We start from the raw sequence: 15,939 nt of genomic DNA on the forward strand, positions 1-15,939 counted from the left end.
AACATACGAAATGCCAGAGACATCCTTACGAATAAACAGTGCGATAGTTGTGAACTTTTGATCATCCAGAAGACAGCAGTTAAGCACATTTATTCACTGTAAAACTTCAAGCAAATTGCGAATTCAAGAACCTTCTTCACAGAAACAATCGTCGAACAACCACGTGAATTATAATACACCTCAAGATGGAACTTTTGGCGTATGGCTCGCTTCAAAATGATACTGCGTCTAGAATTTTTAAATTTTCAAACATTTGAAAGATAGTGGACGGTAAATTCAAATCTCAGGTAACTTGCACTTTCAGACATCTTCCTCAAAGAACTGGCATCCGGCCCGAACACGACAAAAAATGGAGAGAACGCTGAAACATTCCCGGTGCTGAGAGAACTAAGCGCATATGACCTTCAAGTCAAAAGTTACGAATTTTGCACTTGCACCGTAAAAGCAGACCTTTAAACCAAGCTGTCTTGAAACAATGGAAACTCTTTATTATTTTCTTTTGATTTTTGAACGACAAAATAAACGTCTACCATAACTTGTACAAAAAAAAAGAGGGCAAATTTTGGGGTGCAACAGTAGGGAATGACATATCACTATGGTCTAATCATGAAAATTTATTAGCTGCTTATGTATGGATTACTATGAGTGTTTTCTCCAAAGTCATAGTGAAAGGTATAATCCATATAAACATGATTGATGCCACTAATGACGTTGAAACATCATCTCAAGAGTGTACCTATTCAGAAAAGGAAGTTGTTATGAAGATCGTATAAGAATGTGAAGAAATGTTTCTCTAAAGTTAGTCTTATCCGATCAATGGAAAATACTTTAACGAGAGCTGAGTATTTGTCTGTCCTCTGATCAAGTTGTGCATGAAACTAATGGTAAATACTTTGACGGGAGCTGAGTATTTGTCTGAGGTGTTATGCAAGTTTGCAATCTGAAAATTATGATTCGAAACGTGTGTTGTGAGTTTGAATCTTTGTAAAGCTTTTGAGCACACAAAGAAATTGTAGAGCTTGGATTGATCAGAAAGCTGAATATGACTCTAGGAAACTATATCTATCAAGAGCCTTGGTTGTCCAAGATATGGGGAGTTAAGTCTTGTGCTTGGATTATTGCCTTAACATTATTGTGCTTGAGGTCGTGTGTGCTGGAAAAGTCTGTGGAGATTATAATGTTAGAAAATATGTTTTGACATCTGAGTTACCAAGTGTTATGTACCTATGATATTAGGAGGACATGCATGATTCTGATCATATGAAGCTGGTTGATTGAATCATGAGTACACTTGGCTATGTGGAAGAGAATGTATTTTTCTCTTCTGTTTGAGGAGTGAGTATATAAAGGTCAACATTAGAGCATGGGGAGATGCCAACATGATATCTTATCTACTTAGGATATGATCTAGTGGAAGGCATAGTGGTTTACTTCAGGTTATGTGATGGGTTTGTGAACCATCTACTACTTAGCTGGAGCAGTCTTGAGAATCCAAGAGAAAGCAGACAATGTCTGAAAAGATGTCAGAACATTGTTCAGGACTTGTGTCCCTCAATATCAGCAAGGGAATATTGTGGAAAATATATTGAGGAGCACGTCAGAAGTGTGTAAAACGTGTATGAGCATGCACATTTATTGAAACCGGCGTTTCAAGAGAACTAGTCCAAAGTCAATAAAGCCATAAAATTGACTTGGTCGGTGCACATTTTTCTTAAAGAGGCATCTCTCAAATAACGTGTTTCCTTGACCAAGACCATCGTTACTTTCCAGGATCGATATTTCCTAAGTAACTACCCAGCTATTTAAAGAGGTCGTCCCTTCTCTTTTCTCATTGCATATCGTTTTTAGTCCCTATTTTTGCCTACGACATTTGTTCGGGTATGGGCTGTGATTGAGTCCTTTGTAAATTTTTGGCTAAACATGGGGAGAGAAAATATGGTCAGGGGTCCGGTTGTGTGACTTCTTTTATTCTTGTGTCTGTCTTTTTGATGTTATAAAGATGTCAAATAAGATGTTTCATCATGAACCTTGTTTATTTTTGTGTCTTGTAATCTAAGTTAAGAACAAAGTTGTGTCCTGTGTTCTGAGTTACACAGGTTGACTGGTGGTTGTTTACTAAGTTTCCTCTTATGCTTCTTAAGGGGTCTCTTATGCCACTTAATGGGTCGCTTATGCCCCGTGGAAGAGTTATCCTTCAATAGGCAAAATTAGATACTTTCATCAGTAGAAAGCATTGGTTTCCAAAATGAGGGGGAGTATTGTTTATCTTCCTCCTCATGTACACCAAATGACTTCAGGACTTTCTACTCCTTTCCTGAGGTTATTGTTATGTGATGTGTGGAAAATGGAGCTCATTCAAAATGTTGTGCGAAGATGTCAAACAGGATGTCCAGACAACCTTCATATGAATGAGAGCAAGACTAACTCTTTAACAGTTAAATCTGCTACAGAAGACTCAAACAGAAAGGCTATACTTGAGGAGTGCATGAAGACTACTACGGTATTGCTAAGCTTCTGTTGTTTTTGTTGCTGTAATCTGAATGTAATATTTAAATTTGTTTTAGTCAAAATTTACTAAAGGGGGGATTGTAGATTCTCTGTTTGTATGGTTGGTATTAATTTTAGCAAAAAAAATAAAATAGACAACAACATGTTAGATAGATTTTTTCAACATTGTAAAAAACTTATGTGGAACAGGATGTTCTATCAACTAGATCTGGTGTAACATGTCGAACAAGATGTCATATGCAAAGACCATCTAACATCGTGACTAAGTATTAAGTTGGCTTTTTTTTTTGCATTATATTTAAAGTTATTACAAGTGCAGAATATTTGAAGAATACTATGCAATCTAGACTAGGGCTACATTTGCGGATAAAAGATTTTATCTGTTTTGAAGATTTTCATGGTTACTAAATATGGAGAATATTTAGGAAGATTTGATTGAAGATCAATTTTTATGGGAAGATTGTGCATATTTTTAGCAGTCTCCTTGTTGCATTTTGAAGCCCAAGTCTTGACCAGATGTGTGCTATAAATAGAAAGCTACAAATCTTTTGAAGAGCAGAGCTTACGGGATAATGTTAGGGTTTGTCCTATTATTGTGGGCCTCTATATTATCATGTTGATATAAGAGATGGACTGTTTTATTGGGTTGTAAGTTTTGTCATGGATTCATAAGCTGGTAAGTATTGAATGTATGTGTGTCGCTTAGGTATCATTGATACTGTTATCTAAGTATGTGTTATTTGTGATTCAAGATATTGTTCTTGATCAAAGATTTTAAGCAATATCAAGTATTTGTTGATTACGAGAGTCTTAATCGGGTATTGTTTGTAATTGACAATTATGGTCAAGGGCCATCATATATCAGTAACGTGTGTCATTAGTGTGAGACATCACTGTGGTGATTGGAAGTGAGAGGGGTTTCTCTTATCTAGGAAGTTCTTAGGTAGAAGTTGAACTTGGTAGGGATTAAGTGGAAGTCATTAAACCGAAGGTTGTTTACGTGTGAACCAGAGGTTGTTTGCATAGTACTTTAAATTGATACTGTTAATAATGGATTTCCTTCCTAGCTTGGTAGCCCCCATAGTAGGTGTTGTTGTACATTGAACTAGGTTAACAATCCTATGTATTCAATTACTTTCCAGCATTACTTTCTGCACAATCCTTAAACCGCCCCTTTCTGAACAATTTAAATAAGATAATAATATTAAAATTATTCAACAAATCTCAAGTAGACGTGTGATCCAACTGAGTAAAAACAATGTTCATCCCAAAAATCTCTTATCTAGAGAAACTTAGTTACTCATTGATAAGATAACAAATACCATGAGTGAAGAAGTATTCATCATCAAAATCTAAAGAATAATTAATCTCCAATGACTAATATGCTCCAAAATCTCCCCTTGGAAAGCTCTAGCCGTCACTTTCTATCTCTGGTTCAGAACCCTTGAAAAAATAGTCAAACAAACCCTTTAAATAACAATTTTGTGTCAGCAAAAAGTGTCCCATCGCGCCGCGACATGTCAGCATTGCGCCGCGATACATCACACAACTATTAAGCGTGCGATGATTCCAGTAGAAAGATTTCCTTTTTAGCTTTCTTTTGCAAAAAACTCTACCTTAATCCACGTTACGAAACTCCATAAATGATGAAATTACTGGATAGACATCATGATGTAAATTGTGCTGAAAAATGATAGTTTCTTCACAATTTCTTCGCGATTTCTTGGTTTTGCTTTGTTTCTTCAACTTTTTATTTTTTTTCATTTCTTCACACTTTGACATGACTTTTGCTCATTATTTCTCCTAATTAATCCAAATTTACTTGTAAAAATCACGCAATGACGACTGACATCATTTTGTTATTAAAAACATATAAAATCAAACAAATAAATAATATCAAATTTTAGCTGTATTATTAAAGATTTATTGATAGTATATCTTCTATGTTTTTTATTTATTTTAATCATCTTGTAAGTTCTGATAAGCTATCAAATGAAAGTTTTTGTTAACTTTATATATTATTTAATTATTATTATTATTATTATTATTATTATTATTATTATTATTATTATTATTATTATTATTATTATTATTATTATTATTATTATTATTATTATTATTATTATTATTATTATTATTATTTTACATATGCTTCCTCATTAGATCTATATTCTCTTAACTCATTTTTGTAATAGCCACTAGATTCTCTTAACTGAAAAATGATTGGTTATTATATATCTGGGTACATTAGAATAATCTAAAACCTATAATCCAAAATTGAATAACAACATGCAGTGGGGTTTGACCATTAATTTGTGGCAAATATAAATACTAAAAGCCGAAAGCAAAAGACTCCAACAGAAACCATGCCTCAAAGAACCAATCTCTCTTTCTTTCACCAGCAAAACCCTTCTGAAATTTCCTTCCAATCATTTGGTATTAATAATGATTATCATCCCTTTAGTACGATCGATTTCTCACCTAGTTCGCAGAAGCAGTTGTCTGCGAATTCCACGAAGTCATCTCAAGCTAAAGAAATATTATTGCAGAATAATAATATGGATCAAAAGTCGTATATAGGTGTAAGAAAAAGGCCTTGGGGGAAGTTTGCTGCAGAGATCAGAGACACAACAAGAAGAGGGAAAAGGGTTTGGCTTGGAACCTTTGATAGAGCTGAAGACGCTGCTTTAGCTTATGATCAAGCTGCATTTTCAATGAGAGGTGATAATGGTCTTCTCAATTTTTCAGTTCAAAGGGTTAAAGAATCTTTGCAAGAGATTCAATATGATTGCCAAAAAGGATGTTCACCTGCACTTGCACTCAAGGAGAGACACTATAACCAAAGAAAGTTGTCATCAAAAGGTGTAAAGAATAATAATAAATCAAGAAAACAAGATCAATCAGAGGAATCATCATCATCATCATCATCAAGTGTGTTGGTGTTAGAAGACTTGGGAGTTGAATATCTTGAGCAACTTCTAAGTATATCTGATAATCCAAGTACAAGCAACAACAGCTACTTCAAATCAAATTGTTAATTTCAGTAATTTTCTTTCCTTTTTTGACTTTATTTTTTCTGGTTTTTTGGATTTTATACAACATCATTTATGAAGCTTCTGCTTGTTTAGGTTTTCTATTCTCTTTATTATTTTTCATAAGAAACAAACATTATTCATAAGTTGAGTTCAAGGAGTAATAAAACAAGAAAACATGACAAGTACCTTCAAAACGATAAACAGTATTGTTCGGGAAAACAACAAATCGAACTCAAGGAACAAAATTGTAGGCAAAAATGATAATATTTACAAACTATAACTGCATCAAAAAATCATAACACATAAACTTCTTTCAAACATTCTAAGACTCAGTCTGATATATCTACACTCTCCAAAATAAATAGCTAATGTAGTTCTCATAACATTCTAAACCAAAGTATACAAGAAAGAGATGAATCAGAAATAAACTATAAAGTGTCACAAATGATGCATCTTTTACCAAAAAATTATAATAGATGTGTATATATAGTATTAGTCTACTCTACCTCTTCCTTTATAATACAAGACAATGTGAGATAAGTATCACATAGCCTAAACATACCATATTGAAAAATATATCTAGTACTTCTCCAAATTCTTGCTACATATCAGAAATTCAAACATGCAATTACATTCGGGACGATTTTTTGTTTATTTAAAATTAAAGTGTGAGCTATGAAATCAAATAATAGATTAAGAAAAGACAATACAAGTAAAATTATATTGAACCTATATTTTTTCTGTTAACAAAATATGGTTAGGACTTAGGAGGAACATTCATCATTACTTTTGATAATGAGATTCAAGCTGGTACATCTCAACGGTTTAATTTTTTCTATCACATTTCACATACCAATCTTATAAATTTGTACACACATTTTGATATAAATTGATCATAGAAAATAAGCAAATATACTTTAATATTTGAATCAACGAAAAACCAATTCAACCAAAGTTAAGCAAATGAAAGCAAAGCAATTTCATTCTATGGTATGAGACTACAAAATGATTGACTGAAAAGAAGGGAAAGAAGAAATCAAGCCAACCTTGTATTCAGCGGTAAGCAATAGTGATTACTGAAATAGTATTAATCTGCAAAAATAGAGAAGAAAATGAGAGAGTATAAACAGTTTAAATCCACAGCCAACCTTGTTCTGTTGGAGAAAGGTAGGGTTTCAAAGGGAAGAAAGGAAATCAGTTCCGTGTCCGATTCTCACAGGGTGAAATCAAAAACCCAACAATATAATATTAATTAATTGACCTACTTGAAGTACTATTTTTTTTTTTCTAATTACAAAGATGGATTTTAAAAATCATTCGTGAAAAAAAAAGTTAGAATGCACTGAGCACTAACAATATTTAATAAAAAAAAGCTACAAAATAAGTTTAATAAAAGGAGCACTTAAAAAGCCAGCATAATTGGCATTGTGATCATGGTTTTAAATTGCGGCCCGCATCCGCAATTGCGGCCGCAATATTGCTGATGCGATAGTCTCCGTAACTGCATCATATCGCAATTGCGGTGTGATTTTAAATTCACGTGTATTACCGCATCGTAACCGCATCAGGAGCCGCATCAGACGATTTCGGCCATGTTCGTTCAAATTTTCTCACCAAAAAATAAAAATTATGAACCTCAAATCCTAATTTGTGTCAAATAAAATGAAAAATCGTACTTTTAACAATCTCTCAACCGTATATTTGAAGCAAATTTGAATTAGTAGTTATGGAATAAACTGAGACTCTACAATGGTGGATAAATAGTGTAGTGGTATAGTGCTGATCATTTTATATAGTTTGTGAACATTTAAATTGATTTCACGCCGTAGCAGCCGCATTGCGCGTCGCAGCGACCGCAATCGCAATGACCGCAACTGCTACCGCAACCGCAATTTAAAACCATGATTGTGATGTTTAACAATAAAAAAAGATAAAAAACTGAGTCTACAAAACTGCCTATACCTATGGTTCTTTTGTTCGAACTGTTTCGACCGGTTCAATTTAATTTTTTCAATTTTACTTTAATTTTGACCTACTAGGAGTTTTGAAAAATTGACTGAATCGGATTCAGTTTTAATTCTCAGTTCAACCGATTGAACCGACCGATTCGATTAATAAAATATTGCTATCAGCAGAGCTAAATATGTACTAGAGCCAAAATGGGTATATAACAAATCATGAATTATATACTAGAAAGAGAAAAAAAATATATAAACACAAGCTATAGAAAATTACAAAAAGGAATAGAGTTTCAGAAGTGTGTAAAACACATAAACAAGCTAACACATAGGCCGAACAGCATAACAAAAGACCTTAAACAACAAACAACAAAAATAAGAAACACACAGCCAACCCAACAATTCAATCTATCTTGAAAACTCGGATTTAAGAGACCTTTAGGGAGGACATGTTTGAGGGAGGTAGACACACCCACCTGCACAAAACCAAAGGAAGATAGATGGTTCCACCTACCCCCAAATCCCTAAACGCCAAGCCACTTGAGCGGCCGCTGCTCCCATTTAGGCAAAGAAATGACAAAATCTAAAGCATGGGTCTTAACCCACTTACAAGTCAAGCTAATTAATCATCATAGTCATCCAGTGATTAAGCGTTAAACTTTCTCGACAAAAAATTACTTTATTTTGCTTTTTTAAATAATCTAGACCACAAAATTCTAAATCGAGACCAATCCTAAGGACGCCTGTTTCCCATGCCAAAAGCCCTCAAACTTCTCAAACACCTCTAAAAGCATTTGAGGTAGAGGCATTGGCCGCCTCAGCAACCTAAAAACTCTTTACCAAATAGTTTAAGCAACCTCACAAAGTTAATGATTTAGTGAAACATCTCAAACACCTCTAAAAGCATTTGAGGTAGAGGCCTTGGCCGTCTCAACAACCTAAAAACTCATACCAAATAGTTTAAGCAACCTCACAAAGTTAATGACTTAGTTGAACAAGCAGTGGTAGACTAAGCAGATAACTTAAACAAATCAATATAAGAGAACCTATTTTCATTAAACAACGTATCCTTTGAAATGAATATGCTAATTTCACTATTAAGACATTTATATCCCTTATGTTGAAGGGAGACTTCTAAAAAAAAACACATTCAGAACTAAGAAACTGAAGCTTATTCTAATTATAAGGTCTTAAAAAAGAAAAGGATGCACATCCAAACATTTTATTTCATTTATAATCACATAGACATTTGAGTAATGCATGGAAAGATGAAAAAAATTATAAGATAGAGGTAAGTAACATATTAATAAGATATACACAGGTTGTAAAACTATGATCCTGGAACTTAAATTGAATGGAAGCATGAGCTAGTAAGGTTAAAATCATCTCAACAATTTGTCTATGTTTTCGCTCTACTCTACCCTTTTTTTTGAAACAAAACATCATTTTTTTTTTGAAAAACTAAGACCCAGAAATCAGGTTATGAGTTATACTTGGAACACGAAGTTAAATGTTTAGGGATATTTGCAATAAATGATATTTGCAATTTTATCCACAACAATCTTGAAGATCAACGAAATTGGAGCATTCACAATGAGTTTGTAAAGTTATTTAGTTAGAATCACTCATTTAATATGTTGATTCCCCAATAGAAAGTTGCTTTAATGCAATCCAATGGAGAGATTTCGAGCAAAACGTGATGGAATTCATTGAATTTGTGAATTGTGAAGTATTCATTTGCAATGAGTGATTCACATTGTGAGAACTCATCTGCTAAGAATTTTCTTCAACAACTTCTTGAAAATAACTCAGTTTGAGATGCTCTTTTTGTTGAAATATTAAACTTGATTTGGGCCTCTTTATTATTTGGTAGTTTGGGCTTAGTTATTTTGGGCTTAGATGATTTTGGGTAGTGTTTCTAGAGAATTCTTGTAGTGTTTGGAGTGTCTAGATATTTCTTATGGTTGTAATATTCTCTAGAATACTCTTTAGATATCTAGAGTTGAGAACTCTCTAGAATTAGTGAATCTAGAGTTCTCCTTAGAGTATCTATAAATAGAGATGTAATCTCACACATTTGTATCGAAGCAAAATACAAAGTTCTCTCTTCCATAAAGAATTCTCCTACCTATCAAGTTTTTATTCAAGCCTCCAATATTTCTAAACACTTGTCCTACACATAAAAACAACCTTAGTTCCAACAAAGTGGTATCAGAGCTTCAAGGTCCTCAAAAGATGGCGAATGGAGGTTTCCCTTTTCAAATGCCGATGCTCGCAAAGAACAACTATGATAATTGGAGTATCAAGATGAAGGCGCTACTAGGATCTCAAGATGTGTGGGATGTCGTTGAGAAAGGCTTCAAGGAGCAAGACGAAGCCTCGTTAAGCCAAAGTGCGAAAGATACATTGAAGGAGTCAAGAAAGCTCTCTTTCTCATTTATCAATCGGTGGATGAAGATACTTTTGAGAAGATATCCAACGCAACGACGGCCAAAGAAGCATGGGACAAGCTTCAAACTTGCAACAAAGGAGTTGAGCAGGTAAAAAAGATTCGTCTTCAAACTCTTAGAGGTGATTTTGAACGTTTGTTTATGGAGGAGTCCGAGTCAATTTCTGATTATTTTTCTCGAGTATTGGCCGTAGTCAATCAACTTAAAAGAAATGGTGAAGATGTTGATGATGTGAAAGTCATGGAGAAAATACTTCGCACTTTAAATCCAAGTTTTGACTTCATTGTTACCAACATTGAAGAAAATAAGGATTTAAAGACCATGACCATTGAGCAACTCATGGGTTCCTTACAAGCATATGAAGAAAAACAAAAGAGAAAAACTAAACAAAAGGAGGCTATAGAGCAACTACTACAACTCAACATAAAGGAAGCAAACTATGTAAACTACAAGAGCCAAAGAGGACGAGGACGTGGCCAAGATCGTGGACGCGGACGTGGAAGAGAAGGAAGAGGAGGTTACAACAACTACTCTAACAACTTCAACAATGGAGAAAGAAGTTGGAATCCACAAGAGACAAGAGGTCGTGGAAGAGGAAATTCATGGTCGAGGTACGAAAAATCACAAATCAAGTGCTTCAACTGCAACAAGATTGGTCATTATGCATCCAAGTGTAGATTCTCGACGAAGGTTGAAGAGAAAGCTAACTTCGTAGAAGAAAAGGGTGGAGAAGAAGAAACTTTGTTACTCGCATGTCAAAACCAAGTTGAAGAGAAAAGAAACAAGTGGTACCTCGACACTGGTGCAAGCAATCACATGTGCGGCGATCGAAGCATGTTTGTAGAGATCAATGAAGCGGCAACTGGCGATGTCTCATTTGGAGATAACTCGAAGATACCGGTCAAAGGAAAAGGTAAAATTCTCATACGCTTGAAGAATGGTATTCATCAGTTCATATCCAATGTCTATTATGTCCCTAACATGAAGAATAATATTTTGAGCTTGGGACAATTATTAGAGAAAGGCTATGACATCCACTTGAAAGAACATAGTCTTTTCTTAAGAGATTGTAGACATAACTTGATTGCGAAGGTGCCTATGTCAAAGAATAGAATGTTCCTTTTGAACATTCAAAATGATGTGGCAAAGTGTCTCAATGCGTGCTATACCGACTCTTCATGGCTATGGCATTTACGATTTGGGCATCTCAACTTCGATGGTTTAGAACGTTTGGCAAAGAAGGAGATGGTGAGAGGCTTGCCTAGCATCAACCACCCAGACCAACTCTGCGAAGGATGTCTAATTGGGAAGCAATTCCGAAAAAGCTTTCCAAAGGAATCAACATCAAGAGCCATAAAGCCGCTAGAGCTCATACACACCGATGTTTGTGGACCAATCAAACCCAACTCATTTGGAAAGAGTAAGTACTTTCTCCTATTTATTGATGATTATTCTAGAAAAACATGGGTTTACTTCTTGAAGGAGAAGTCGGAAGTGTTTGAAAACTTTAAGAAGTTCAAAGCCCTTGTGGAGAAAGAAAGTGGTCTTTCCATTAAGGCCATGAGATCTGATCGAGGAGGAGAGTTCACTTCAAATGAGTTTAACAAATATTGTGAAGACCATGGAATACGTCGTCCTCTAACTGTGCCAAGATCGCCACAACAAAATGGAGTAGCAGAGAGAAAGAACCGAACCATACTTAACATGGTGCGAAGCATGCTCAAGAGCAAGAAGATGCCGAAGGAGTTTTGGGCCGAAGCTGTGGCATGTGCGGTTTACTTGACAAATTGCTCCCCAACAAGAAGTGTGCACGAGAAGACACCACAAGAAGCATGGAGTGGAAGGAAGCCTGGGATCTCTCACCTTAAAGTGTTTGGAAGTATTGCTTACACCCATGTTCCAGACGAAAGAAGAACAAAGCTCGATGATAAAAGTGAGAAATACGTGCTTGTAGGTTACGACTCAAGTTCCAAAGGATACAAGCTTTATAATCCAAATAGTGGAAAGATCGTCATAAGCCGCGACGTGGAGTTCGATGAAGAAGATTGTTGGGATTGGAGTGTTCAAGAAGAAAGGTATGATTTTCTTCCTTACTTTGAAGAAGAAGAAGAAGAAATTGAACAACCAATGATAGAGGAACATCTTACACCACCGACCTCACCGACACCAAGGTTGGAAGAAACAAGCTCAAGTGAGAGGACACCGCGACTAAGGAGCATTGAAGAGATTTACGAGGTAACCGAAAACCTAAATGACATTAACCTCTTTTGTCTTTTTGGTGATTGTGAGCCTCTAAGCTATCAAAAACCGGCGAAAAACGTAAAATGGAGAGACGCCATGGACAAAGACTCATTTAAAATTTTGGAGAAAGAAGACAAAGGAATTTTCATCACCCGAGAAGGATATGTCAAAGAAGTCCTTAAGAAGTTCAAGATGGATGAATTCAATTCAGTTGACACCCTGTTGGAATGTGGCAGTGTGTTGAGCAAGCATGAAGCTAAGGAGTATGCTTGGAGTCACAAATCAAGTTTAAGGGGGGATGTTGAAATATTAAACTTGATTTGGGCCTCTTTATTATTTGGTAGTTTGGGCTTAGTTATTTTGGGCTTAGATGATTTTGGGTAGTGTTTCTAGAGAATTCTTGTAGTGTTTGGAGTGTCTAGATATTTCTTATGGTTGTAATATTCTCTAGAATACTCTTTAGATATCTAGAGTTGAGAACTCTCTAGAATTAGTGAATCTAGAGTTCTCCTTAGAGTATCTATAAATAGAGATGTAATCTCACACATTTGTATCGAAGCAAAATACAAAGTTCTCTCTTCCATAAAGAATTCTCCTACCTATCAAGTTTTTATTCAAGCCTCCAATATTTCTAAACACTTGTCCTACACATAAAAACGACCTTAGTTCCAACACTTTTTATAGAACTTGTAATAGAATTAGACATTCTAACAAACTATTATTGAAACTATACTAAACGTCTAACATATGGGTATGGATTCTTTCCATTTCCTAAAAGAAATGGAAAATTCCATTACTATAGTTTTAGATGTATAAAATTAAATAATCATTAAATATATGTCACATGTTTTCGATATGCGTGTTGTTTACACATAAAAGTATAATAATGGAGTAAATGGCGAGAGAGAAAAATGGAGAGGATCTTAACCCCTAACCTATGGTATATGCAAATTAAGTTCCAAGCTTCCATAAACAAAATTTGGAACTAAAATGAGACACTTTTCTTGCCTATTAAAGCTACTGAAACGAGTGTATGACAGAGATAACCTAACTGCACGGCCTCATACAGTGTGCTACTGTTGCCTCAAGAAGCAAACTATGGGAAATAAATTCACATAAATTCGCGTGAATCAAGCTCACGCATCGAATATTCGAGTCCTTTTTCCTTTCCGTTTTGTTTTATTTGGCTAATAGTTGACAAGCAATAATGACTGACCATCAGGAGCATCCAAAAAGAAGACAATGGACCAGTTTGTTTCAGGTTTAAAAAAATATATTTTTCTTTGTATTTTTTTTTTAAACAAGAGATTTTATATATAAAGGAGAAGTAAGGGTTCTCTATAACCTGTTTTCAAAACTATTTTTTAAAATATTACAAATTTTTTATATTCGTTTTTTCTAAAATAAACACTAAATTTGATATCTTACAACATAAATTTACATTATTATGAAGTGTTATTTCAAAAATGATTTTTATGAGAATCTATTTGAAATAGCTTAAAAATTAAGTGAATTTTTGAAATTTTGATATAAATAGATAAAATACTTAAAATCACATTTTAAAAATAACCATTTAAACCAAATTTTTATTTGAAATTTTTATAATTTTTTCTTTACAAAATTTTTTTACACAAAATTATGTAACACTAAAAATTATTTAAAAAAAAAACAAAACAAATGGGTCTAATATCATGCTCTAAATGGGATAATTTAAAATTCATAATACTAAATGCAAACTAAACTCTAGATTTTAGAGCATCTCCAATGGTAGTATTTTCCTTTGAGTTCTCCAGCTGGACATCAATATAATAATTAAATATTGAAATAATTTTCCATGTCATAGTAGAGTTGTATTGCAATGCAGCTAATAAAAAATTGTGGTACCCAATCAAATTAATTTACGAGGTAAAGTAGTGGGACCCTTTAGAATTACACCAATAAAATAAAAATTAAATAAATTATTTTGAGATGATATGGCTGGTGGGACCCATAAAGAACTCAACGATGAGTTGCACCATTGGAGATGGTCTTAGAGTACAAAAAAAAGTTCTGCAAGCTCATTGACCAAATGCCCACATGTCTCATGATGCATGCGTAAGACAAAAATTGTTCTTTTTTTGGAAAAAAAAAACAAAATTATTTTACTCCATTGATTCTTTTCAATTTAGTGGTTAAAAATAATAAGTAATTAAATGTGGAGAGAGAAAACTATTACTTATTATTTTTAACCATTAGATTGATATGAATCAATGGTCTAGATTTGGAGTAAGTTATAATAACTTACTCCTGGAGTAAATATAACCCTCCTATATATATATATATATATATATATATATATATATATATATATATATATATATATATATATATATATATATATATATATATATATATATATATATATATATATATATATATATATATATATATATATATATATATATATATATATATATGGCGTATCATATGAGAATGTGAGAATAAATCTGAACCATTGGATTTTAAAATAAATGGTGGAGATTATGGGTGAATCTTTTTTTTCTCTCTCCTACATCATTTATTTCAAAATGTAGGAAAGAGAAAAAAAGATTCACTCATAATCTCCGCCATTTATTTTAAAATCCAATGGTTCAGATTCATTTTCACATATTCAAATTTACCATTTTGTAATTGAATATCTCTGCGTAACTATATATTAATTTGATTTACAAAAACACTTATGCTTATATTTAATAAATTTTTCTTTTACTAGAAAATATAATAAATTTTTAGTTAAGGAAACTAAAGAATGAAAAAAAAACTTGTGTAAATTAATTAAATATATTTTTGTCAACTTATACCAACATGCTAACTCATGAAACAAAAAAAAATTAGAAGCAATAAATCAAGCTTATTATTTTATTTAATACTTACACGTATATATTCTATTGCTGCGGCCTGGCAATGCTTCAAGTGCAGGTCATGCAATTATTTGTCTTCTTGACAGTTGACACAAATTCAGCAAATAATAAATTCATTTATTCTAGCAAAGAAAAAAAAACAGAGATTATGAGTATCATCAAAATGACAAAAAAAAATTGAGGTTATAAAGAGATTAATTAATACGGAAATTTTTCTTACTCACTTGTCGAAATCTTGTTCATGAAAGTATAAATTGGACAAAGAATCGGAGAGAAGAAATTCAAAAAGTAGTACTGAATTGGTTGTTGTAAATAGCAATTTATACAAAGTGATATGCTGTGTGTTTAATGATAATTTAGAAACTAGTGGGAAGCTATATTAGTTATAGCCTATAGGTGCATAAAAGGAGGCTTTTACATTCATGAACATCGAAAAAGTCGAAACAATGTTTGCTTATGAGGTGAGGCTGCGCCTCCGTGCAAATTCATTTTCCTCACGTGGTTCATTTACTTACTTAGGTTTCAATTTTGTAAATACAATTGTTTTTTCCTCCCTAATTTCTTTTTAAAATGACACTTACATTGTAAGAATTATTTTTAAATTAAAATAAGAAAATATGTCACAATTTGTGTCATCTTAAATAATATCTAAAATTTTTTAAATAACATAACCTTATGATCAAACAATAAAAATTAATATTTATAAATAATAAATTCTTACAAGAGTTTAAAGGTAGTGCACCGATTTTGTAAAAAAAAAGGTAGTGCACCGACAGTGTAAACTAACTTTACACATACAACCAATCAATATCTTTACACTTGCCCTGTCATATTAATTTTTTAAAAT

General features: G+C 33.2%; 1 protein-coding gene across 1 annotated transcript; it reads left to right on the top strand.

Annotated features, from left to right (window-relative positions):
• Positions 1-4,874: 4,874 nt before the first annotated feature.
• LOC131657558 (ethylene-responsive transcription factor 1B-like) lies at positions 4,875-5,546 on the top strand. The gene has a single exon (XM_058926943.1). It carries the CDS (start codon positions 4,875-4,877, stop codon positions 5,544-5,546), a length of 672 nt encoding a protein of 223 aa, XP_058782926.1.
• The last annotated feature ends 10,393 nt before the right edge of the window (positions 5,547-15,939 follow it).

Source organism: Vicia villosa, linkage group LG1, assembly GCF_029867415.1.
Source record: "Vicia villosa cultivar HV-30 ecotype Madison, WI linkage group LG1, Vvil1.0, whole genome shotgun sequence".
NCBI lineage: Eukaryota > Viridiplantae > Streptophyta > Magnoliopsida > Fabales > Fabaceae > Vicia > Vicia villosa.